The sequence below is a fragment of the Vicugna pacos genome, chromosome 33 (genome assembly GCF_048564905.1).
Source record: "Vicugna pacos chromosome 33, VicPac4, whole genome shotgun sequence".
Lineage (NCBI taxonomy): Eukaryota > Metazoa > Chordata > Mammalia > Artiodactyla > Camelidae > Vicugna > Vicugna pacos.
In genome coordinates, this window is record NC_133019.1 from 11,101,450 (window position 1) to 11,127,696 (window position 26,247).

The following is a 26,247-nucleotide window of genomic DNA, read 5'->3' on the forward strand; positions in this document are numbered from 1 at the left end:
TACTGCCCATGACTATTCCTCCCTCTTCTCACCTTGCAGAATCACTTATTTTACATCCACTAAGCTCTTCCGCGCCCTTCTCTGAGGTTGCGGACTTGCCCCAAATAAGACAAAAGCAGCATTAGTTTCCACATTCCTGGGCCACCTGCCTTCTCTTCCTGTCGTCACACCTTCGAGGAAGAGTTAAGTGTCTCCTTAATCTTCAGATACTGTGGTGTCTGACTCAGGGACTGACTCTAGATAAAACTCTAAGGCAATCAAATTAGTACTGGCATCCTCTCCCTCCAGGGGTCTGCTACCCAGGGTTACCCACCCCCAACCTCTAGTATCCTTCCACTGACCCACCAAAATGACTGCTTAGACTCAATAATCCATCATTTTCCAGCCCATGTACACAGAGCCCAGGATGCCCTCCTCCTGGAGAACTGGAATCATGTGGTAGCAGGCCAGAACGTCTTCTGCTGTCCCCATAGTCCAGAGAGAGCAATGGGGTTTGGTGTGGGCATGACAAATAAGACAGGCAGGGAAGGCCCTGTTCACAGGGTGCTAGCCTGATTCTGAAGGCACTGCTCAGCTGAGAGATGGATGGCACCAGTAATGCTGGGTTACTCAAGGGGCAGACCAAGCCACTGCTTAAAAGACCAGCAAAATAGAGACACCAAAAAATGAAAGGAAAAAACTGAGACCAGAATTTGATAGTTCATATATATGTAAGTATCATCATGTTGAACTTCCTTGTATGCTTCCTGGTTTAGTATTTTCATTTTGAATTATACAGAGAATGGGGCACCAGTTTCTTTTCAGGATTCAGAGCCCTCAGTCTTCCTCTGGTCTTGATAGCCACTTGCGTTTGAGGGTCTGCCTCTGGCCCTGCTCCAGTCAACCTTTTAACCTACCACTTGGGAACAGCTGTCAATCAAATCTAACAAGACAAAACCAAATGAGGACAAGCACGAGGGTCTGCTGTTAAGTGCAAGATAACCACTGCACTCATCCAAAGCAAAGGAGCGTGCTCTGGGCAGTAACGAGACATGTGAAGGCTGAGGGGTTCTAGAGGGCAGTGGCATCACCATAAACCGAGGGCACAGCGTGACCACCAAAAGCACAGGCCCCGAGGAGGTGGGGTGGAGAGGAGACCCAAAACTATACGATACAAGGAGGTAAAGAGGAGACAGAGGGTACTTAGCCCAAAGAAGCCTCCCTCGTGTTCAACTACCTGAAGGCCTGGTGGGGAAAGTGGGATTACACACGTGCTGAGTGGAGGAACAAGGTGTGGGTCACAAAGTTAGTACAGGGTTTTAAAGAAACAAGCCTGGAAATGCAGCGGCTCCACTTTGGGGACGTCTTCATTCATGTTTCCTCTCTCCTCCATACTGCCATTTCTTGAAGGGGTTCTTGCAGAGGCAAAGTGAGCATCCACCTCAACTTGACCCTCAAGCCCTCACTGTTTCCTGCCTGAATTCCTGCAGCAGCCCCTAACTTGCACCCGCTTGCTCTCGCACTCTTCCGATTTACTTTCCCCGTCATCAGCAGAACCCTCGTCCTAAAAACTTGACACGGTCCTTTTGGGTGGCTTTGCCTTCCTTCTCAGTCTTGCCTCTCTCCTTGGCCTACTGCCCTTCTGGGCTCAGACCATAAAGCGCTCCTTGAGGTTCGTGTATAGACCTGGTCTCCTCTGCCTGGAATAACCTGCCCGTCCCTTCGTAGATAGTAGCTCTAATCACTTCCTTGACGAAGCCCCTTGCTGATCCCTTGCCCAAGTAATACTGTCAGCTTCTACTTTGAGCCTCCTAAGTGAACCCTGACAGGCCTCTCACTCCACTTACTTAGGTCTTTCCTCACTGCTGGACTGCAAGTCCCCCCAGGGCAGGTCCTCAGTTTATTCATCTTTGTATCATTAACACCTGTCACAGTGCCTGAACTATAGGAGGAACTCAGTAAATGGTGGATGGAATGAATGAAGAGACTTTTCTTCCTTGATTCTTTCAGCAATAGGCACTCAGTTTTTGCAGTAAGAATCACATTAGTCTTTTAAAAGAAGGCCCAGAAACCTTTTGTGGCAGCTTCCTGCCCATCCAAGACCCTTCACAGTATTTCCTTGACCTCTCCAGAATGTCAGAGACACTAAAAATAGACACAGGGCACTAAGGAGTGACTGGATAGGCCAAAAAAATAAGGTTCTTATTTTGAAGGGTTCCAACCCCTTTGAGAATCTAATGAAAACAAAACAAAACAAAACAAAGCCACGATCATTTCCCCAGGAAAATACACATCCAGACACCATTTCTAACTTGGTTCCTGGACCCTGAGTACCTTCCCTTCCCTCCATATCCACCCCCACCCCAGAGACACTGGGTCTAACCAGCACTCAGAGAGTGTGGCCATGGTGGGGTGCCCTATCTTCCTGGTGAGCCTCACTTACCCACTCTAGAGTGTTCTACTGCCCATTCCTGGCCTATGCCTGGGACCTCCATGGAGATGGTAGATGTTCCGAGAAGAAATGGAGAAGTTTCACCAAAGGTAAGGCAGGGGTGGGAGAGCAGGGAACAAGAGGCCAGTTTCAAACAAAAACAAATCCCAGTCCCTAAAAGGGGAACAAACTTAATCATTCAGCTCGTTGTCTGGGCAGACATATCTCCTCATTACCTAGGCAATACCACCAAATGTAAGGAAGAAGAAATGAGTAACAGCCCAAGTGTTTCTTTTATTACCAAAAACAAATGTTACGCACACGCTCAGTGCCTCCAATGCCATCCCTGAGGATAACCATGTAAGTTCTTGGGGTTGTAGGAAGAACCATTTAGAGGGAAACGACTGCCTGGTTGATGACGCCTCGGATGGTTGTTGAGGAAAGGGCCCTTGCAAGGACCGGTTACATGTCATCCCTGGGCCTAGGGTCCCCTAAAGATGGGAGTGGATTCAAGTTGATGAAGGACTTTAACCACTGTTCCCGCACATCTAGGGGGTTATGGTTAAGCCTGACACTACCCCGTTACAAGAACACACACAACTAGGGTACCTCCCCTCAAGGAATCCAAACTCCTCAGGATCCCCACAAATCGTGGTGTGGCAGAAATGGGAAGACCTCAGTCTGCCAAATGATGCCAGCTGGGCCCAGAGTGGACCACACTGCTCTCGGCACCACTCCTAAGGCATCTGTTGGACCCACTAGGGGTACTGCCACCAGCCGGGCTCAAACCCCGGGCCTGGGGGGTAGCAATGGTCAGGCGCTGCAGCCTTTACATCATTACATCACCTGGACTTCCGGCTCCTCAGCTAGTCCCTGAAGCTTTTCCATGACACCCCCTGAGGGGGACTCAGAGGCTGGGGGGTGGCTCACCCGGGGCTTCAGACAGCACATAGTAGACAATCCCTCGTTCGCCTTGGGTGTTGGTCTGATTCACCATGTGGATGACAGGGCTGGGAGTGTCCTGAGAGGCTGCCAGGGATGCCCGCTCATTGCCCCCGCCTTCCTCTTCCTCTTCAGCCTCTTCCACCTCTTCCTGAGGTCCTGGCTCCCCCAGCACTGTTTCCAGAATGATCCCCTGCAGGCTGTTCTCATTCAGGGATGCTCCCAGGCCCGATCCCTCCTGTGGCTGCCCCAGCAGCTGTTGGGTCAGCTCTACACTCTCATAGCGAACCAGCTGCAGCCGCATGTAACCGTCTTCATGCTCCTTGTACCTGGTGAAGGGGGAGCACAGGGGGCAGCAAACATGGGCAGAGGGAGGCAGAAATGGCCTGGAAATTGGTGAGGTAGGAGACAATACGAGGGAAGGAAGAAGCCCTAGGATTCTAAGTGATGGAGGTAAAAGACAAAAAAGATTTTTATTGGAATATTTAGAAGAAAAGGCAAGATGGATCCTTACTCAAAATGGAGGGGGAGGGGAGGGGAAGGAGAGAAATGATCTGTGTTGGATGGTAGGATTGTCAAAGGATTTATGAGAAGGCCGTGGAGCTACAGATCAGGACCCTTAGGCCCTAGCTCTGGTTCCGGCTGCAGGACTTATGGCATCATTTATTGGGTTTGGCATTGTGCCTTAGATTCAAAACAAAAATCAGAAAAATAATCTTTGCCCAACCACTGTTCTCAAGGTTCCTTGAGCCTAAATGGAGATGGTTGATACCAAAGCATCATCAAATTCAAGGTCTGTAAATTGTTGAACGGCATGGGGAAAAATGTGGGAAGGAGAGGGTTGTTGAAAGACATACCGAAAACGGGGGTGTCCTGAAGGCCACTTGAACTGGTGCTTCTTGCGAAGGTGTACAGTGAGGCTGTTGCCCCTTGTGAAGCATTTGTCACACACGTGGCATCTGTATCTTGGCTCTGAATCTCCCTGATGGGGAGCAGAGGGAGAGTAAGGCCAGCTTCTCCTCCTGGCTCCCCCGCACTTCTGCAGGCCCTTCCCTACCACCAGCCCCACTCACTTCATGCACTTTTCGGTAATGGGACTTGATAGAGCAGAGCGAGCGGGCACTGAAGGTGCAGTTCTCAAAATCACACCTGTAGGCTGGTTCCTTGCTATGGGTATCCAGGTGCTTCCGGAGGTCGATTAGATTCTTGCAGCTGCCGGGAGAGGTAAGCAAAGGTTAGAGGGCATGGGGGACCCTGGAACTTGAGTCTGATCTCTGGGCCCTGTTTCCTCTTACCTGTAGTCACAACAGTCACATTTAAAGGGCCGGTCCTCGCTATGGCGAAAGCGCATGTGGTTTCGGAGGGAGGATGGCAGCGGGCAGGTCATGTCGCACAGAGGGCACTTATAGTGATTCACTGAGAGGGGCAGAGAGCAGGCTGTGATCTGAGGGCCAGTGGAACCTCAGAGGGCAGGCCAGGAGGATGGGGGTGATGGCCACTCACCGTGGTTACGCATGTGGTCCCGCAGCAGCCGCTCTGTGGCAAATCTCTTGGAGCAGTGAGAGCACTGGAAGTGTTGCTCTGGTGGGGTGGGCAGAAGAAAGGGTGGGCTGTGGGGGATGGTGAAGAGGCAAAAGAGTGCGAACCCGGGAGGGGGGAACCATCCCAGGTGGAAGGGAACCTCCCCCCAAGAGAAAAGGGGAGCCTAGGGAACTAGGGATGGACATAGTATAGTGGAAAGAGCATGGGACTTGGACTCAAAAACCTGAATTAGAATTCCGGCTTGACCACTTACTAGCTGTGTGATCTCAGGTAAATGATTAACCTCTCTGAGCCTCAGTTTCCTCATCTGCAAAAAGGGGGATAAGAAGCCTACCTCATGGGGCTGCTGTGAGGAGTCACTGAGAAGAGCTATGACACACAGTAAGCACGGAATAACAGTGTCTAATGAGTCTCAATCAGCAGAGACTGCGTGGCAGATGACTGAGCCTTCAAGGCAGATGTAGCCAAGTCGCAGATAACTTCAGGGGCCTCCTGTCCCGGGAATATGCCTCCAACCCCCACCCCAAGCAGGACAGCCTGCACCCGCTCCCCTTCTACTCTGATTACTTACGATCCAATGAGGTCTGGCGACGGATGTGATCTAAGAACTTGGTGTTGTTGGCAAACATGCCCCCACAGGTGGGGCAGGCCACCACCTTCTCCTGGGTGTGACTGCGGAGGTGCTCTCGAAGCTTAAAGCGGTCCTTGAAGGTGCAGGTACAGTCTGGGAAGGAAGGCACAGTTGGGTCCAGCCACAAACCCTCAGAGTAGGCTCTGGTACCCCCAAGTCTCTCCAGCAAGTAGCCAACCTTGTCCTGTAGGACTGGTCCCACCTCTAGCTGCCCTAACCCCTTAGCAACCCCAGGGTTTCTTTGGAGGTCAGAAATTAAGGAGTGGCCCTACCTTTCCAGCCACACAGCACCACGTGGTTGTCCTTGCCGACTGCCTGGTATTCACAGCACAGGCTGTGTGCTTCCACGTGCCGATAGAACCACTCGGGATTGTCGAAGGAGCTCTGTGCCAGGTGCAACTTGGGGTAAGGACTGAGGGTAGGTGGAGGGACTCTTACACTTAGGTGTCCGAAGAGGGCTTCTTGGCTCTCTCCCAAATTAACTTGGTGGGTACAGGGAAGTTTAAGCAAGGGGGCTACCCGGAAATGGAAGAGGGATACTAGCAGAAACCTCAGGAATACTGGGCATCCCTGAAAAGGTCCAGGCATCTTGAGCTAAGAACCCCAACTTCCCTCCATCCCTATTACCAGCTCTGCCTACTGACCTCACAGTGCTCCCACAGACACAGGAAGTGCTCAGGGATGTCAGGGATGAGGTTGCGGCTCTTTAAGTCCAGGATGCAGGGGCTGAGATCAGCCTGGCTCTGCAGGGCCTGCAGCCCCCATTGCTTCAGCTTGGTGTGGTAGCAATGGAAGTAGACGTGGCGGACGAGATCAGAACTGTCCAGAGAACAAAAGCCACACTCCTGCCACAAACAGGAGAATTCTTCCTCTGCAGAAAGGGGTTTAGAAGGAAGAGTATGATACTTTCCAAAGCTCTCCATTCACTTAGCAGCAAGTGAGGAGGCTGGACTGACTAAACTACCAGGAGTTCATTCAGCAAATACCAGTATTTAACGACCACTAATTGTGTGTCAGGCACCAGGGATACAACAAGTAAAAGTCCTTGCCCCTGCACTACTTTCAGTCAGGGAGAAAAAGACATCAAATAATCATGTATATGATTGCAACGAGGTGGAGGGCAAGCGTGGTCTAGTCAGGGGGACTGTGTACAAGACCCAGTGCCAGCGACTCAGAGACGACAGGTGTGGCTGGCATGTGCTCGGAGTTTCTGCTGTTCCAGGAAGACCCTGGGACACCTCCCACTCCTTCCTGTCAAACCGAAAGTCCTTCTTTCTCCCATGTTCTGCCTTCTCTAGAAGGCCCACTGACTACTCCAATTCATTTCCTGTCTCTCTTGCATCTCTCTGAGCACCGTATTTTCAATGCTTTATAGGGATTTACTTGTTTTAAAAGTAGATACTTAGGAAAATATAATAATCCCCTAATTTCTCTTTTGTATAAATATTACTTGACTTTTGAAGCTATTAGTTATAGTTAACAGGTACTAGACATAAAACAGAATTGAAGGTGGGGGAACGAGAGCTCTATCTGTACTTCCTATAGAACACTGTTTTTCAAACTGTGTTGTTTACCATTAGTGGGTAGTGGAATCAATTTAGGGGATAGCAAACCACATTTTTTTAAACGATAGAAAATAAGATTGAACATTTCAGATAGCATTTAATAAAGGCAAATATTGTCTTAAGTATTTTTTAACTTTTGTGTACAGGGTTATGATGTAAAATGTATACCTAACTGGAGTGAAAACAGAAAGTTGCCAAGTTTGTACAATATGATCCTTTTTTAAAAAATAAAATCATATCTAATTTATGTATACACATGCAGAGAGAGGTCAAAAAGAATGTTCACTAAGTATTGCTCATAATTGACTTTTGATGGCAGGTTCATTCCATAATCTCTGTTGAATGAGTTTTCTATAATCAATCTGCACTGTTTTTATAAACAAACAAACAAAAAACTCCCACATAATTAGGAAAATAAACCACTGCCCTTGCAGGCTGCCTTCTCCCTCTAGGGCAAGGAAAATCAGATTTTCCACCATCCCGTGAGCTCCTTCCCTTCCTGTGTACTGCTCCCTTACCGAGCGGGTCCTCCTCCTCCTCCTCCCCAGAGCCCTGCAGGTGCTGCTGCAGGTGCTGAGTAACGTGTTCGCAGAACTCCTCCATGGCCGAGCACACAAAGGAACAGGACCCCCACTCACACTGTAGCCCAAGGTTCTCCTTTCGGGGAACTTTCCCAGGAGGCGGCATGGCCTTCACCCTAGAGGAGGAGAAAGAAATCAGCAGTTGCAACGATTCCACCCAAGTGTTGCTGGGGGTCAACAGCTGGGCAGGCAGCCTGCCTAGAACCAGGAGGCATTTTCCCAGTGACCTGTGAGAAACCTCATGCCTTTTCAATGAGGATGGAATACTGGTTCCTCAAACCTCTGGAAGCTGTCTGTTGTCCCTGGGAAAGGAGAACACAAATTAACATTATTGAATGTGTGCCAGGCTCTGAGGTAAGAACTTTAACAGACATTTTTTCAAGAAGCTTCAGAGCAACCTGCCAAGAAGAAATTATTCCTACAGGAGGCAGAACAATGCTCAAGTTCAAAGAGATGGCTTTGGAGGATGACTGGAGTTCAAATCCAGACTCCTCTGTCTACCAACCACTTAGCTGCATGACCCTGGCCAAGTAATTTAACCCTTCTACTCCTGAACAACCTCACCTTTGAAATAGGGATAACAAACTCTTTTGCTTTTAATTTCACACTTCCTGTACACCAAGCATCTTACTAAGCACTTTATTTACATTGTGTCATTTAATTACCAACACCACCCACTGAGTTAGGTACTATTTTTAACTTCATTTGTAGGTAAGGCCCTAAGGCTTGGAGAGGTTAACTGGTTTGCTCAAGACCACACATAGGTCACACTGACTCCAAAGTCCATATTCTTTCTAATCCACACAGATGAGCCTAGAAGCTCCTTATTTCTTACTGTATCAGGTCGTAAGTTCCCCACTAGACTTTCAAAATGTCATACAAACTCCTTTTGCCTAATCTACCCAGTGGTCTACTCCACCACTGCCCTAACATCCTCTGAACTAAAATGTAAATTCCATTTGACATAAGAGGCAGTTATCTGTCCAGTTATACCGGGTGTATACTAGGCATGCTTAGGCATGTAATAAATATTTGTTGAAAAAGCTGAATGAAAAACTAAAAGTTCACAATCTTTAATATGCACACAAATGCAGTTTTCCAGGCCCTCCCCTAGAGGTTCAGATTCTGGAAGGATGGGGTTAAAGCTAGAAATCTGCCCTTTTAACTCAGCACCCTAGTTGTAATGGGGTAGTTCTGGGAGCAGAGTTTTAGGAACAATAAAAGAATAGTCTTCCTCATTAAAACAAAACAGAATAACAGATGACACTGCAAGCAAAATTTCTGGGGGGAGAAAGAACATTTAATAGGCCCTGACTCTGTCCCCTGACTATCGTCTCCTGCTTGAGGATTCTCACTGATTCTTGCTGCCCACACTGTGGTACCCAGGAAGGGAGTGTTCCCTCTGGCCTATATGAAATAGGTGGGAACTCTGAAAAAGAACTTAACTACATACTGAGAAGGAAAAAACCAGAAAATACAAAATGCATAAAATCCTTCACGTCTATAAGTATAAGAACCTACTATACCTAACTGCTTACCAAAGAAACCCCCTCTTAATCCATAGCCTTGCTGCTCCTCTGAGAAGCAGCCAGTCACCCCTGGCATTCTGGGGTGTGTGTGTACCTGGGGTTGCTGGGCTGCTCACAGAATAATACTGAAGCCCTATTAGGAGAAAATGTGGACTACTTTTATAATCTGGGGGAAGAAAAGGTAGGGAAAGTCGTCTAAAGTCAGACATAACAGCCCAAACCTCCTCTGCTACCTACAGAATCAAGTCCCTTGAGCATGGCATGCAGGGCTCTTCTTCAACTGGCCTAAACTTACCTCGCCAGGAGCTGGGTAAGGAAACTAACACATATGAGGGCCTACATGTGTCAGCCCTGCAGAGAGCCCTCTTCCAACTTCCCTTCATTTGGTGCCCTGATTCTAATCCAAAGATCGTGCTCGTCCCCCGACACCTGTCTATTAATTCCCTCTTCTTCTCTGATTCAATTATCTTTGTTCCTAAACACATTACATTCTCCTAAAACTCTCTGCCTAAGCAACTTCTACTCATGTTTCAAGCCCAAATGTCCCCTCCTTGGTGAGCCCTTTCCCAACTCACCCAGGTACAGGTGAAATACCCTACCCCCTGTTCCCACAGCACTCTACACACACCTTCATCCCAGCATCCTGTTAAATGGAATGGAATGTGTCTCCTCTAGACTAGGAGCGTCTCAGGGCAGTGACCATCTCTTCACTTCTCATTCCCAGCATGAGCACAGAGCTTCGTACCCTCAAGACACTCAATAAATGTGAGGATATGACTACATTCCAAGAAGCCTTCCTAAACTACCCAGTCCCTCAGATGACTCCTGCTTCTTGGTCTGATGGCCAGCATAGATGAAACCAGAAAACCTCAACCTTTTTTTCATGCTGCCCATGGTCACTCATGGTTGTTTTGTGTTCTATTCTCATTTACCCAACTGGACATTAGCTGCTTCTGAGTAGATACCACATCATGCCCATGTCCCTGTACTGTGTCCAGCACAAGGCTAAGCATAAATATTCTAAACACATAGCTGTTGTCAGGCTGGTGGATAAGGTCCAGGAGACAGGCTCTCTAGATATCCAGAATGACTTGAAACTTAGGCAAATCCCTCTTTCACTGTCCCCCCAGCTTTCTTTACTTTCTTTCCCTGTGCCCTGCTTGTTTCTACCCTGGGGAGCTGTAGGACAAAGTAACTTTCTGGTCACCACTCCTCTTTCTATAAGCAAGGAATGCAAATGAGGGTTCTCAGAAGACCTGGGTTCAAGTTTCCTGTCTCAAATGAGTTTGCTCAGTCTAGAATAATATAATAGCCATTTAGCATCTACTACATGCCAAGCACTGTTCTAAGTGTCTTATATGTATAAAAATTCATTGATACAACCACCCTGTTGAAGTAGGCACCATTATTATCCCACTTCATAGATGAGGAAATGGCCCAGGTAGGTTAAGGAATTTACCCAGATCACAAAGCTAGGAAGTGATGCAGACAGTATTGAGAGCCAGGGGGTTCAGCTCCATTCTTCGCCTACATCTTCCCATCTTACCCCCTACAGTGAAGACAAACAGGCACAGCCCGGTCTCTTGCAGCCTGAGGGGACTCAGAATGTGACAGCTAGGTGCTTGTCAAAGAAATGATTTCAGTGAGCCCAAATGTTTGCTCCCTCCCATAGATAGAAAAGCGCTAAATTCTTAAACTTGAGGTGTCTGATTTTCTTCAGTTAACAAGTAATCTTCTAACGTTCCGACTACCTGGTCTTTGTTGTAAAACTCCTATATATCCTGGCTCCTCCCCTACCTCTTCAGAGCAGTCCCTCAGAGCCATCTGGGAGGCTACCATCCCGGGCTCGAAGGAGTTTGAGTCCTCAGAAATGTCAACTGAATAAAACATCTCAACTTTTAGGCTTTATACTTTCAGTCGACACTCTTCTTGTCTGATTCTCTCATCCCCACAGACATTGTACCTGTATACAAAATACCCAAAGCATGTTTTATTGAGTAGCTATTTTGCAGTTTCCTCCAATAAGCTGTAAGCTTCTAGAAATCTTGGCCTGTACTCTGTTCAGTTCTAACTTCAGGTCCAGCGTGCACCTATTACATGCTCTTTTAATGTTTAAGTAAATCTGTAACTTACTGCTTTACTTTTGGACAGATCACCTAGCTTCTCTGAATCTGTTTCCTTAAATGTAAAATAGGATACTGATATCACAGCAATGCGTGAAGGATTCAACACATTTGATAGAAAGCTCCAACTTTTACTAGCTATGTGACCTTAGGCAAGTTACTTAAGCCCAGGTTTTCCACGCAGCATGGGAATAATCATGCCTGATTCACTGAATTGATTTATTGGTTAAGCCAGATAATGGATATCAAAATGCTTAGTATGACACCGCTGGAACTCAACATGTGCTGGCTTATCGTATCCTTGCTTCTGGGGGCTGAGATGCTCAAAGGACGAATTCTACGAAAAGACCTAGAAAGGAACAACCTCAAGGATTCCAAAACTTCCTTTCATCATGATGAGACAGGAAGAGGGCAGGGCACAGCTGTTCAACAAATGCTACAGCAATTAACATAAAAATGGTGAAAGATTCAACCCCCAGTAGGCACTGAAGCTCAACATGGTGGGAGATTTGACTTCTAGAAGATCTTGAGCTTTATTATACACTCATTGTAATATATTAACATGGTGAATAACATGCCCACAGGCACCATGGCAGTCCAAAGCTACCCACAAAAAGTCAGAGTGGGAAATGGCCAACTTCCTGGGAATCCCAGCCCCTTCCCCAGACTAGTTAGATTGGTCCTTTCACTTATTAGCGTATGAAGCCCCTGAAGACATAAAAACTGGCAACACGGTGCCTCTGGGCCGACCACTGTGTCTCCCTCTTCTGAGATGGCCCACACTCTATGCTCTATGGAGCATGTACCTACTTTTAATCTGAGCACCCAACCCCCACACCTCGTGGCCTTTCTCTTGCCTTTCAATGTAGCTCTCTGAATAAATCTACCTTTACTCAACTGTGGCTCGCTCTTTAATTCTTTCCTGTGTGAAGCCAAGGACCCACACTTGACAGGGCACGTCCCAGGGGCTCACCAGAAGCCTGGGACACGGCACTCCTCACGCCCCACATCCGTTTTTCCTGCATCAATGAGTCATTGTAAGAAGCAATCAGCAAGTACTTAGGAGCAGAAATTCTAACTCAAGGCACCAAATGAACCCTGAATAGTATATAAAAAAAGGAGGGACCCAGGTCCGGAACCTCCTAAGGACTCACAATTTGGCCAGAAGAAATAAGACTGATGTGTTTAGACAACAACCAAAACAAAGCGCTCGAAGAGGGAGAGCTGTACCGGAAGAAATCCCAACGGGCAGGCGAAACAGGAAAGGCTTGCACTAAGCGGTGAGGACCGGGCCCCTGAGGCACGGGTAAAATTCGGAAGGAAGGAAGGAGACCGACTCGAGGGGTAAACCTCTCAGCCGCAGCCGCGCAGGCTTCTCCCTAAGACCTGGTGGTGACCGTGTGTCTGCGGCAATGAAGCCCCAGCCCGGAAAGCAGGGAAGTTCGAGTCGGGATTGCCGGCCCGGGGCGCTGTAGGCGCCAGGCCGACCAGCTTTGCCGTGCTACAAGAGAAAGCCTCGCCGAAGCGACCGGGAGAAAGCCTGGCATCGGCAGCCGGCCCAGAGAGTACCCCGAGGCCACCCCGCCAAGCCCGGAGCCTTCAACTTACCGTCTGTCGGCTCCCGGGTCTCTTCAGCTCTCCTCCCACCTCACACCGTCTTGGGGAGGGCGCTTGAGCGACGGCCGAAGACCGCCAATCGGCGCTCTCGGATCCCTCTAGAAGCCAATCGCAGCTGGGACTGACGGAACCCGTGCGCGACCAAAACACGGAAGGGGCGGGAGTGCCGGGCGGCGGGCCGCGCGGAGAGGTAGCGCTGCCGGCGCCTAGGGGCTGCAGGCTACGAGCGGGCGGGGATCCCAAGAGCCCGAATTCCCCCAACTGCGCAGGCTCGGCGCACAGCACCCACTGGGCATGCGCAAGGCTCGGCTTGTGCGCAGAGTAGGGTCTCCTTCATCGCGTTGCTCGCTGCCCTAGCTGGTCGCGTGGGCGGCAAGGTGGAGGAGGCGGCAGTGCTCGGTGCCCAGAGCAGTCATCCCTGCTCGGCTCAAACTGGGGGTCCTTCACCCTCTTAATCTTATTTCTTAAATATCAGTATTTCTTGTGCCATCTTATCTTTCCCCCATATCTCTTCCATCTGTGTTACCCGACTCAGTGAACGACTCCTTCAAGTCAAACCCGGCAGTCGTGCTTGATTACTCCTTCACACGTCACATCCGAGTCATTGCCAAGTCCTGTGAATTCTACCCCCTTAAACACAGAATGTCTCAAATCCCCCCTCCCCCTCGTTCTTAATCTTCGCCGCCCCCTCTCTAGTTTATGAACGACGTCCAGCCCGGGTGTCTACGCTAACTTAACTGGTTCCGCTGCGTGCACTCCTGCTTCCCTCCAAACCATTCTCGACGGAGCGCTCAAAGTGACCTTAACAAAGAGCAAATCTGATCAAACCATCACCCTGCTTTAAACGCTCAGAGGCATTCTGTTGGCCTGAGGGTAAAGCCCCAAAACCGCACTGAGGCTTTCTAGATCCTTCAGCATCTGGGTCCTGCATACTTCTCTCCAGCGGTGTTTTGAGTGCTCCTCGACCTCACTCTCTGCTCTCCAGCCCCAAATTTCTTTCGGTTTCTCCACCACACCTAGCCGCATTTCCTCTCTTGTCTTGTACTTGCTGTTTCTTCTGCCTGGAACAATCTTCCCCTTCTCCCTTTCCCACGTATATTAGACTGATTCCTACTCATTCTCCTGGTCTCAGCGAAGATGCTTCTTTTTCCAGGAAGTCTTCCTGGGCATCCCTTTCCTATAATTCTCCATTACGGCTCTATCACATAGTGTTGTATTTGCATGTTTACTTGTCTGTACTGTGCACCAGCCTGAGTTCTGTGAGGGCAGGCAGGGACTGTGTGTGTTCTTCACCCTTTGTAACTCCATCACTTAGCTTAGTGGCTGAAACTCAGTTAAGAGTTCAAGACATATTTGTTTAAAAAATTATGTACCTTAGTAAAGTTCATTGGTATTGATATTTATTGTGTTCTATTTTCTAGCCTAAATAGAAACATATATAAATTTATATAATCAGAAAACACATTAAATATTCAGTATAAATAAAATGAACTTAGATGCTATATAAAATAGCCGTGTCATAGTATAATCAGAAATTTGTGCATGAAGTTACTTATTAACAGCAGTGAATTAAGCTCTGTCCCTATTTTAAAATGTAATTTAAAAGTAACAAAAATGTATTTTATCAACTTTATCCATTCAAAACCACACAGCTAACTTTATTTTAATTCAGACTTACACCACTAAAGATGGCTCTTAGCCTTAATTTAGCAATTTCATGAAGAACAAGTTCATTCACAGAGCTGTGTAGACTCAATTTTTACAAAGCAAAAATTTCCAGATAGCTCTGGGATCCACGCATATGTTTCCAAAATTTGAGACAGTGTCTTTCTGTCTAGCATAGTTTACTTCCATCTCAATCTGCTTCTCTTGAAAACAAGCCACAATTTTGGCTGGATAATTCTAACATATCCGGAGATTTGTTCTTTAAAAGCTGACACAAAATCTTGAAGCACAATTCATACTCATCAAAAGCTGTTGATCTCTTCTGAAAGTGTAAAATGGCTAAAGTTGATTAAGTTGTATTTTGTGTTTCTTTTGTGTTCATTTTTTAAATCTCTGTTTTTGAAATGTGATCAGGCATTTCCTCATTACAAAATACGTGATTGCATTGAGGTTCTAAGCAGCTCAGCACTGGAAGTCAAGTACAACTTCCAGTCACCATCCACTCAATCCATAGGTCCAACAGGAATCTGAATACCTGTCCTCCCATTAACAAAAGTTTCTTGTGAAATTTCAAGTTCAGTGTGTTTGGAGGGGAGGGTAGAGCTCAGTGGCAGTATGCTTGTTTATTATACAGGAGGTCCTGGGTTCAATCCCCAGTACCTCCATTAAAATAAATAAATCAATCTAATTCTCTCCTCCTCACCACCCTCCCCAAAAAAAAGAAGAAAAGAAAACTTCAAAATTTAAAAAAATTCAGTGTGTTTGGCTGTCTTGTCATGTTGGTAAACAAACCACTCCTCTGTGAACTAAGAGTTGAATTTCTTAGATCAGGGGAGGCAGCTTGATAAATCGCTTTGAGTTTTATGACATAGAATTTGGCATGTCACTAAATGCAAATTAACCAAATATCCATCTTCTGCCATCCTTAATAAATATCCCATATTCTCTGACTAGTATGGACAGGAGCATGGGGAAGATTAACAATTACATGCTGCCTACCCAAAGGCAGGTGCCCTGCAGCCCCCGTGATGTAGTCAGTCAGAATGGCAAGGCTGGAAGTGACCTGAATGATTATCTAGGGCACTCTTCGTTTTAGAGATGAGGAAGTTGAGGTCCAGAAAGGAGAAGTGGACTGTTCAAGGTCACTTGCTGTGTCTGTGGTACACTTTGGTTTTCTGTTCCTGGTCCAGTGTCTGTCTGACATCCTGCAGCAGTTTGCCTGGTTCAAGTTCTGTGTGAAGTCCCAGAGAACAGGAACCAGGCTCTCCGAGTTTGCTAGTATCCATAACTCCCTCAAACTTGCCCACATTTAGGAATTAAAGACTTCTTATTATGGTGAAACCCTTACAAGACTTCGCCCTCCTAATCTGTCTCTTCTGTCTAGATCCAGAGTCTGCACTCTGGATGCTCCTATAGCCTGGAAGGAGCAGCCTATTCAAGGGAGGGGAATGAAGACGCCTGTACTAGCCCATGGACTTTTTTTTTTTTCTGTTTAATATTTTTGCTACAATTTCACCCTTCAAAGACTCTCTTTCTGCCATCCTCTCTGTACATGTCCCTTCCTCCCTGCAGAACTTCTTAGACCCAAGATACATGTCATTTACCTCCCCACCTCGCTATCTGGGCCCCTGTCTCTGATCCTCCCCCTTCATTACCATCACAGCCTAGCCTAGCATTTCAAAGGATGACCAGTTGTCCAGTTTATAAACTCCAATTTGACTTTAATTTAATAAATTAAATTCCAAGCCATCACACAGCAATGGACATCATCATCTCCCAGCATACAGAGGGGCAGCCCTGCTCTTGCTCTAGCATCACTCAGTCTGTAAATAAAGCCCCTAAAGCCATCTCTCTGGGGAAGGCTTCCCACCAGGCTCCTGGCTCCCTCCTTCCAACAGAGCCACTGCTCACGGAGAAGGCATCAAGTACAAAAAACGGTTATAAAGGGGGAGGGAGGGGTGAGGAGCAGAAGGGGAGGCAGGGAGGTGGGGAGTACCTGCCCCCCAGCCCGGGCACCAGCCCGGCTTTCTGTGAGCTGCCAGTGTCCTCAGAGGCAGATACTGGTGCTGGTCGGAGTGGGGACCTGAGGGAGGTGTGGGAGCTTCCTCCCAGAGGGAACTGCCTACCCTCCTGGGTCAGGAAAGAAGGGTCACTCGGGAGGAATGCCCGCTGTCATCTGTCCACTGAGGGCCCTGGACCACACGTATAAATAGAAGAGAGAATAAATAAGAGAGGAGCCGAGCACGCTGGCACTCCTCCGAGGGGCCAGTGTCAACAGCAGGCGGACGGGTCTGAGGAAGGCCCACATACGCCAGGACAGAGCCTCCTCTTGCTCCCAGCCACCCACTCCCTCTTCTGTGTCCACCTCTCCCACGCTTCCCGTTGTAAATACCCTTCCAACTGGCCCCACAGCCCAGGGTGCACAGGGCTGCCTGGAACCCAGAGGGCTTCCCTGGCCCAGGCCTTTGGGAATCCAAGAAGGGGAAAGGAAGAGGGTGTGGGGAATGGGCTGAGAGGACTCCTGCCCTCTCCTAGCTCAGGAGGTGAGCAGAGCCCTCAGAGCTGCGGGCTAGGGTTGCCATTGGCCTTGGGTTTGGATTTGAAGGAAAAGCGCTTGATAAGACGGCGAGAAAAGCTGCCAGCCTTCTTTCGGACGCTAGGTGTGGCTGTCGTGTTGGAGAGGTCATCGTGTGATTGGCTCAGACCAGCTTCCTTCTGACGAGGCCTCCGGCGGAAGATGAGCTTTGTGCCACTGCGCAGGAAGCTCACTGTGGGGGAAGAGGGGCGGCTGAGGCAGAGAGAGGAGCCCCCTGGGGCAGGGGGAGGTGGGGAGCAGAGAAAGGACAAGCATGAAGGAATCCAAGATACGGAACAGAACAAATATGCACTGTATCCTTCCTGAGGAAAACGTGGTGGAGCTCAGGGGACCCCGTGTGCACTCCTGACCGCTGGCCCTGAGGAGGAATGTCCTGGGGCTGGCTGCTCTGTGGGGACAGACTGATGATTGGGCCTCTTTACTATAGAAAGACAAAGGCTGAGCAGAGGGTGTTCCTAAAAGCCTATAAAATCATGAAGGGACCAAGTGGGTTGGTACTGACTTGTTGACCAAATTCCAGGATGTGAATAGGAAGCAGTGTGACTGGAAAACTTCAAACAGGTAAATTCAGGACCAATATAACGAGAAAGGTGCTTGCTTACACAGCAGTCTTTGTACTAAGGACTCTCATTATCCCAAGAAGTGATGCAGGCTTAAATTATAAATAGTTCAATACATTCATGGGTGATAGACTCATTGGCAGAGGTTTGCAGATGTTTGGGGGCAAGTCTTCAACCTTAGAATTTAGAATAAGTGCCACAGCTAGCCATTTACTGTGACACTCCTAGGATTAGCCTGGGGTAGGATTTCTTATACTCAGGGGGAAAGATTACAGAATGAAAGGGAAAGGGGAAGAAAACAAGGAAAGGAAGATATGCACATAGATCCAGGAAGAAAGGAAAATGGAGGTAAGGGGAAATACTTTCACATCTCTACTCAGCACCCAAGCTTGTCGGATCCAGGCCAGGACCCAAGGTATCGAGTCCCCTCTCTCTACTCTAGCTTGGGAACTCTGGCCATCCCTTAGGGGAGGAAGGATGAGATTGGCCCGAGGCTCCCAGGTCCCTAAGTGTCCAGTAGGACCCAGGTGATGAAACTGGGTATAATAAAAGGGTGGGTTGCTAACACCTCCCCACCTTTGTGATCCTTGAGGCTGCGCGTTTCCAGGGCACCAGTAGATCCTGTTTCCGACTCAACGTCATCCACAGACGGTCTCTCAGAAATGTCCGAACGTGTTGTCTCATCTGCTTCCTGGACACTCGTGGGACTGGAGAGGGCATCTAGCGGTCCTGGGGACATGGCTGGTGGGTCTGAGGGGGGTGAAGAGGGACCTCCGCTGGTCCCTGCCTCATCCTGCATTGAGGCTTCCAGGGATGCCGCATAGCCCAGGGATAGTGCCAACTCGTCCTGAGCAATGGGCACCTGCCAGGAGGGACATGTTTTAATGGGCAGGAGTGACCCATTAGGGCTTTCTCCCTAGCCTCGCTCCTTTCCCCAGAGCCCTGTTACCTTGGAAACCCCAGAGATGATGAGTGTGCTACGCTTGGTGGGTGTCTTCTTGGCTGCCCGCCCGCTGGGCTCAGTCAGCTGGCGAATTGCTGTCTCTGCTACAGGGTCCAGGCCGTTGGAAAGGTGGCTCTCCCCTGCTGGATGATGAATGCAGAAGATGGATAGCCTGAGTCCTCCCCAGCTCCTCTTCCGACTTGAACTCCTGTGCCCCACCCAAAGTGGTTTTTGACTCTGGGGCCCCAGTGCCAACCAACACTCACACTTCCCAACTCCCTACTCACGGCTGCTGCTATGGGAGGTACTGCTGGGGCCACCACTCTCACTCAGCACGGTTGTCGTCTTCTCAGTCACCTCCACCTTGGACGGGGAGCGGGAGGGGGAGTCTGGTGGGTGGGGGAGGGTCAGTGAGCTGGGAGGTGATTTAGAGTGGCCCTCAGCCCCCCACTGTCTTCATTGAGATGCAGACTTTGGTTGACTCAGAGGGTAGGGGTGACTAAGGGATGGTTAATCACAGGGGTGATTAAGAAGATACTGTGGGGACAAAAAGACACCACGGAAACCAATGGGAGTGTGGGAAAGCAACACGGGGCCCACTAAGGGCATGGGGGGATGCCATGAATCTACTGAGAGTTTGCGGAGATGGGACTGGGGCCCAGGAGCAGCAGAGGGAATTCCATGGGACCCCTAGCTGGGAGAAATATTACAGAAGGTCTCTGGGAGTGGGGAAATGCCACGGAGACCACTGGGTTTGTTGGAGCATCCCACAGGGTACTGGAAGGTTGAGGGTCAAGAGCGCTGGGGAAAGGGAAAGGGAGAGACTTGTGAAAAGACAGATGGGAACTTGGGGAAGTGGAACTGTGAGAATATAGTATAAGGGGCTGGGAGACTCAGGATTGAAGGGGGAGAGGGCTAGCTGGGGAAATGGAGGGATGTCAGGGAAAGTTTGAGTGACACAGGACAACGAGGAAGACATGGTTGGAAAACAGGGGGAGTTGGAATTAGGGCTTTCCTTGCCCTTTCCCCTGTTCTGCCACAGATCTGCAGTCCGGGGCCCCTGGCTAGAGCTGGGCTCCCAGACTCCTCCTCTTTACCTAATTTGCCATCTACCCGGGGCCGGGACTGGACGGTGGTAACTGTGGTGACAATGGTGCCATCAGGCATGATGGTCCGGTCCAACTCAATTTTCTTGGTAGGGGTGATGCTGGGGCGTGGAGTGGAGGAGGTGGGAGTGCCCAGGTTCCGGGGCGAGCCCTCCTCATACTGAAGCTGCCAAGGGGTGGAAGAGCAGAGAGGTGGGCCTCAAAGGCTGGCCTTCCCCCAGTGTCCTCCCATATCCCCCAGGGGTCCCGCTTCTCACCTCTGCTGCCATGGTGGCTGCCAGCCCTAGGGCTTTCCCTGGCCCAGGGGTGAGCAGGCACACCTGTCTTCGGGACAGTGGTCTGGAAGGGGAGCCCACAGACAGTGTGGCCTGGCCTAAGAGTTCAGCTGGGGTAAGAGATGGCACTGTGAGCAGGGCCCATGATCAGTCCCCATTCAGCACCCACCCAGAGGTGTTCCTTCCTGCCCCAAACTCACGATCTCCACAGCTGCTACTCCTCAGCACTTTGAGGGTCAGCTCTCGGCTCTGGGGGCCCAAATCCCTGTGGCCAAGAAGAGGTGGGGCAAGGAGGGGGAACATTAGCAAACTGCATCCACTCTTGTGTTGATCACAGGCCAGAGGCAGAGAGAGAGGTTTGTAAATAAGATGGAACCAGTGCTCCAATCACTCTCCAAACACTCTCTCTTCCCCAGAGTATGGGACAGGGCTGAATAGAGACCATACTCCCCAGCTGGACATTCAGATCCTCCCTGCTCCTGCCCTACCCTGTCTTCCCAGTCTCTCTCTCTATGTCAAATGACCCTCTTTTTCCTTTGTTCAAGCTGTTCCCTCTGCCATGAACACTTTTCTCTCACACTCTGTTGAAATCCTACTCTTGCTCTAACGTGTGGTTTAAATGCCACCTCCTCCATGAAGCCTACTCTGATCCTTATTCCTATGGGAATTAATCTTCCCCGCCTAAGTGCTCCCACAGCACTTTGTGTGAACCTAGACTGAAGCACTTATACCATCTTCTTTCCATACATCTGCCTCTGCTTTGAGCCTGTGATCAACTCAGGGATTGGTGGGGGGTGGGGTTGTATCTTGGTCACTTGGACTAGGCCAGAGCCTGGCATACAGTAGAGGCTCACACCAAGGTTTACTGAAAAACACAGCTGATTTCTTCCAGGGCTATGCTGGAAGGGTTTGAGCCTCAGTCTGCCTGTGAGAGCAGGGGTGGGGGCTGGGGAGCCACTCCTTACAGTGTCAGGTCCTCATTCCATTCCACCTCAGGACCAGCCCTCATGGGCTTGGTCCACTTCTGTTGCATGGGGTTGTCGAGCTCAGCTACACAGCACACTTCCCCAGTGCCTGAGAGGAACCAGAAATTAAAGGATGCTCAGATCCAAGATGAGAAGCCATTGAGTAGAGAGGCCATACCCTTGGCCGAGGAGCCAGAAGTTCCAGCAACCATAGCCTTGGCAATTGCCCAGAAGCTTCTGGCTCTCACCTTCCAGCTCACTTCCCAGATGAGATGCTCGAAGCTGCCTTAGGAATAACCGGGTGGGTCTGGGGATGGCTGGCTGGGTCTGGGGCACTGTGGGTGGCTTCTCACTAGGTACCTAAGAGCAGAGGGAGTAAAAGGAACAAGAATCCTGACCCAGGCCCCTGGGGACAGTATGCATACAAACTATTTGCTTTGAGTGCCTACTCACCAGGCCTCCAGGGGCAGGGCAAGCCCTGAGGTTGACCATCATAGCTGGCTGGGTGCTGACTATGGCATCCTCGATCAAGTCCTCAATAGTAGAGAGCTCTACTTGCTCCTCACCTCTCTGTGGGGAGAACAAGGAGGTGGGGCCCCCAGCTCTTCCTCCTCCTCCCTGTCCTGTCTCTCCCCTCCCAGCCCTGCCCCCTTACCTCCTTGGCCTGCAGCTTGGGAAGCACCTTCAGGCTGAGATCCGGGCGATCAGTGAAGACCCAGGATACAAGCAGGCCTTCACCAGGGATTTCCTCCAGGTTGACTTCCAACTGGGGACAAGGGACAAAGGACAAAGGGACTGGGTTGACTTGCCAGATTCCTCCAACTACTCCCAACCACCCAGGACCTTCCCTTCCCAAATTCCATCTTAGACAGGAACTAAACCAAAAAGGCTGAGGCAACTGAACCACCCCCTGCCCAACTCAGTTTCCCATATCCCCCTCCACCTGTGTTGGTGGCAGTGTCAGAGTGACGTGGTAGGTCTCCATGGAGACAGCAGCGGGGGACTGCTGGGTCACAGAGACAGGGAACATCATCTCCTCAGCAGAGAGCTGGCAATGCAGCACCTGGGACAGGCGAGGCATGGAGGCAAAGAGGGTCAGGCACAGAGGAAGGGTACTCAACTTACCCTGCCCTGCCCTGCCCTACAGTGGGTCAACAGACCCCTCCCCACTTCAATTTTCCTTGCAAATCACCTTTTTGGGGTCACAACCCCATAAAAAGATGATAAAAGCCAAAAACTCCTCTCTCCAGAAAAATGCAGATATGCACACATGTATTATGTTTTGCATGTAACTTTAGTGGGATTCTCAGACCTCCTGAAGCCAATCCTGGGTCCCCAAGGCATTCAGAGACTTCAGGTTAAGAACCCTCAGACTAAAGGGAACTTGGAATCATCTCCCCTCCATCCCTAAAGAAGGCAGTGCCCAGCAGCCCTTACCATGGTGTGCTCTGATTGGTCTACGCAGGTCACATGATTGATGCTGGCTCTGGGTGGGAGTTGGGGCACCTCCTCAAAGGCGATTTGGATGGAGCTCTGAGGGAGTAATGCGGGCATAGGATGAGGTCTCTGGAGTTGTCCCCAGCAGGGCTGGCCTATTCAGTTGCTGGCTGGGTGCTGGCACTGCAGAGGCCTCAGCTGCAGGCTGGCTCCTGGCCCCTCCTTGGCTCAGGGCTTTAGGACAGGAAGTGTTCCTCTCCAACCCTGCCCCTCCAGGGGCCTGCAGCTGCTAGGGAGACCTGAGGAGCTAGAGCACCTCAGAGACTGGATCACCTTGCCCTGAAGACCCTAGATTCCTCCTGGAATGCCAGGAGCCTCCCTCTTCTCCCTCTGCCTTCCTCTCCATCCCCATCCCTACCCCCAGAGAAAGGTGTGCATAGAAATAAAATAATAAAGGTGTTGTGGCACCTACATATCATAGCTGGGCAGAGAGAGACACGGCTGGGCTAAGGGTAAAAGCAGTAGGGTCACTTATTCAAGACAAGAGCTGGAGGAATGAGGCTAAGCTTTGCTCCGGGTAAATAGGATGTAGAAGCAGAAGAGTATGACTCTATCCATATTCCTGGAGATGAAGACTAGCTCAGCATGGCTTTGGGGAACTTTACCAGAGGGACTAGGAAGAGAAGCAAGCTCAGAGGGCTCAAGGGACAGGGCCTGGCTAATTCTTCAAGGCAGACAGCAAGGTGGTATTAGGAAGCAGAAAGCTGCTTAGCTCAGGTCTTGAAAGAGCTTCCTAATTCTTTCACAGCAGTGGAAGCAACCTGCTGGAGCCCCATCCGGAGAGCAGGAGGGGAAGAAGGATTGAGGAGGGGGCACAGACTGAGTTGGCATCCCCTCCTTGGGTCTTGGGATGGGAGGAAACAAATTCACAGGGCTCATTTGCCTGGCAAACCAGGGGAGGCCAACTTCTCTGCTCCTGTAGCTGTCTTTTTTGAAGGCCAGGCCCAGGGAGATGGATGCTCAGAACCCCAGTCTCCCCACCCCCTGCAAGGGAGGCTAATGTCCAGCTGAGTCAGCTGCCCTGGAGAGTCGCTCCTGACCCAGGGACAAGGTACAGAGAGAGTTGGGTGGAGGGATGAGTTCAGGGTGTAGACTGACAGATGCCATCTGGCTTTCTGCTGACCAGCTGGGCAGAGGATGCAGAGCAATTTCTTGTGTGGCCATTTCTGTTTCCAGGCATCTGGGGTGCTACTTGAGTAAAACCCTCAGACTAGCAGTGGCTGAGAATGGAGAGCCCTCTGAGCCACGAGCGGATAGACTGTGAGGGCAAGGAGAGATTACTGGGCCAGGATGGGAGGGGACCCCAAGAGAGGGAGGCCTCTACCTCCCACCACACCTCAGTCTTATGACCACGCTTCCTGCCCCACTTCCTGGGAGGCCAGCTGCCCATGGTGAAATGGGAGGAAGTAGGCTGGGCTGGCTTGTGACTGACCCTCAAGGGGCAGCTCTAGAACTCATCTACCAGGAGGGTCATGGATTGTCAATCTGCTCTCCAGTGGAACATCTTTCTCTCGACGCATGCACTGCAGGTAGCATGGAAGAGGATGCATTAGACTGTAGTGGTGAAATTACTGAGGGATGGGTTAGGGAGGAATTCAGGCTCCTTGGGGACCTGCCTGATCACACCAGGGATCTGGGGCATGAGGTGTTGACTGGGTGTGGTGGCATGAGAACCAGGCAAATTCTTTGCATAGGTGCACCTGTCTCCTTTCTACCCCTGCCCCCCACCCCCCACCCACACACAGGCTCAGCACCCAGGCTAGGTGGAAGTGCCCTCAGGCACAGGGATTAGCGTTGCTATGAGAACAGCAATTTGTGCATGGTTTGGAGCCAGAGAGTACCTAGACCACAAGAACAGAGGATGTGGGACATAGCAGGATTTCTACAACCTCCAGCCTCACCTGCACCCTGTGCTCTGATCCCAGAGGGGAAGAGAGGCCATGAGGTTCCCCAGTTGATCCCCACCCCCATCTGGCCCTCGTGGCCTGAGCAATCCCTCCACTGGAAGGAAAGGCTGAGTGAGGGGACCACCTAGGTCCTCCTGTCCAACTCACCCCATCCCTGCAGGCCTGCTCGTTCAGTGCTCGCACCCAAGCCCGCTGCCAGTTCTCCCGGAAAGACTTGAAGGCGAAGAGCGACGCCAGGAGGCCCCGGACGCCTGGCTCCTCAGGGGCTCCAGCCCGAGTCGCCCGCAGCCGCAGCAGCGAGCGCCACACGCCCAGCTCCCGCAGGGAGCCGGCGGGCTCGTTAGCTAAGGCGGGTGCCTGGCCCCGGCCCCCGCGGGCCCGCGCCAGCCACAAGCCCCGGGCATACTGCAGCAGCCAGCCGAACACCGTGAGCAGCGAGGCGGCGAAGAGGAGCAGCAGGGCCGCCCAGCCCACGTCCCGCTGCCCCCAGCCCGGATCCATGCTCCGCGCGGGCTCCAGTCCCGGTTCCGGCTGGGGCTCAGCCGCTGCCCCGGGGGAGCATGGCCCGGGCGGGCCGCGGGGCGGGGGCGGGCTCCCCCGGGGCTGGGCGCGCGGGATCCGGGGCTCTCCGGGGCTGGGTGCCCGGTACTAGTGGGTGCCACAGATCGAGGAGAGAAGGTTCCTGGGGGGTCGCGACGCCGGGGTCCCTGTCTCCGTGGTCTAGGGCCCTCCTCGGTTGGTCCGGCAGTCCCACCAGGGATAGTCGCCGGCCAGCCCCCGACTCCTCCCACGGCGCGGGCTCCGTGGGACCCGGGTGGGGACTTGTCTGCAGAAACGATGGGGCTCGCGGGCCGGCACCGGCTCCGGGAAGGCTGCTTGCGCAGAGCTGACACTGACAACACGGCCGGCCCCCCGCCCCCACCCTCCCTTAAAGGAGCCGCACCCGCGCGGGGCGGGGCTTAGCTAGCCAGGCGCTCCAGCGCTGGGAAGAGGGTGGGAGGACCAGTAGAAAAGGGAAGAGGCTCCCGGGTGGAAAATAGGCGGGATCTTTAACTACCCCGCCCCATCCTGGAACCGGGGGTACTCCCGCTCCCCCAGGCTCAAGGCAAGAGTAGGCAGGAGTAACTTCACTCACCTGAGAAGCCGCCTCTGCTTTCCCCTACGCTGCTTAGCTTTCTATAGTTTGGATGCCTGTGGGGTTAAGGAGGTGACCCCTGTGGATAGCATCGACCCCTTCTCCTAACATTCCCAGGCTCAGCAGCTTCTTGGTTCCCATGTCCTGGCAGAAGCTAGACCCGGGGTAAGTGGGTGCAGAGCTTCCCTCCTACATAGGAGTGCCTGGCAGAGGTCCAGCTGATACCGACCAGAGAGAAAGCAGAACCTGAACCTGGTAGAGGTGGAGAATAGAACATGGACTTTTGAACCCCCTCCTCCACCCCCATCCCCTGGAACCAGGACCCAGGGACACCCTGTTAACCTCCTTGCTCCTGTGGGTTTGTTCTGGAGATATTTCCCAAGCCTGAGGCTCCTTCTGTTTTTAAAAATAATTTATTTCCATAGTAACAGCTCCTGCCTATGGAGCACGTGTAGAGGGGGTGGTAATGAGGAGGGAGCTGGCAATGTAACAGTGGACTATCAATAGATTCAGCCAGAAGACCCCACCATTCAAATATGTGCTATCTCAGCAAACACCCAAAAAATGATGTTATAGGTACACTCTGGCCTCTGGATTCATTCTTTTCCCTAGATTTAAGGGCATGGATTCCATCCCTGTAGACAGAGGCTTATCATTG

At 50.9% G+C, this 26,247-nt stretch overlaps 2 protein-coding genes across 3 annotated transcripts; both read right to left on the bottom strand.

Annotated features, from left to right (window-relative positions):
• Positions 1–2,684: 2,684 nt before the first annotated feature.
• On the bottom strand, positions 2,685–13,024 carry HINFP (histone H4 transcription factor). The gene is given in 11 exon segments (XM_072953850.1): positions 2,685–3,331; positions 3,333–3,681; positions 4,210–4,334; positions 4,426–4,564; positions 4,648–4,768; positions 4,856–4,933; positions 5,466–5,618; positions 5,798–5,909; positions 6,170–6,396; positions 7,609–7,787; positions 12,932–13,024. Coding segments are annotated over 10 exon segments (1,557 nt in total). The 5' UTR covers positions 7,778–7,787; positions 12,932–13,024; the 3' UTR covers positions 2,685–3,247.
• A 3,285-nt stretch (positions 13,025–16,309) lies between these two features.
• C2CD2L (C2CD2 like) lies at positions 16,310–25,355 on the bottom strand. 2 transcript variants are annotated; one of them, XM_006207736.2, is made up of 14 exons: positions 24,602–25,355; positions 22,488–22,583; positions 21,994–22,113; positions 21,706–21,816; positions 21,504–21,620; positions 21,299–21,410; positions 21,051–21,159; positions 20,286–20,350; positions 20,068–20,195; positions 19,802–19,976; positions 18,992–19,093; positions 18,711–18,844; positions 18,338–18,623; positions 16,310–17,373 (listed from the first exon to the last, which is right to left on the bottom strand). In XM_006207736.2, the coding sequence occupies exons 1-14, from the start codon at positions 24,953–24,955 to the stop codon at positions 17,162–17,164; spliced, it is 2,121 nt and encodes a 706-aa protein (XP_006207798.2). In that variant the 5' UTR covers positions 24,956–25,355; the 3' UTR covers positions 16,310–17,161. The 2 variants fall into 2 exon arrangements, with proteins under 2 accessions (XP_006207798.2, XP_072809970.1); XM_072953869.1 differs by having other exon boundaries at positions 18,711–18,847.
• Positions 25,356–26,247: the final 892 nt, after the last annotated feature.

Bases quoted from the DNA above. Each gene is read 5' to 3' on its own strand.
- C2CD2L (XM_072953869.1), bottom strand. From the start codon at position 24,955: ATGGATCCGGGCTGGGGGCAGCGGGACGTGGGCTGGGCGGCCCTGCTG. The intron at 18,848-18,991 runs GTGAGTAGGGAG...TTCATCATCCAG, and splicing joins TACCTCCCATAGCAGCAGCC to CAGGGGAGAGCCACCTTTCC. The intron at 18,624-18,710 runs GTAACAGGGCTC...CCCTCCTGGCAG, and splicing joins TCATCTCTGGGGTTTCCAAG to GTGCCCATTGCTCAGGACGA.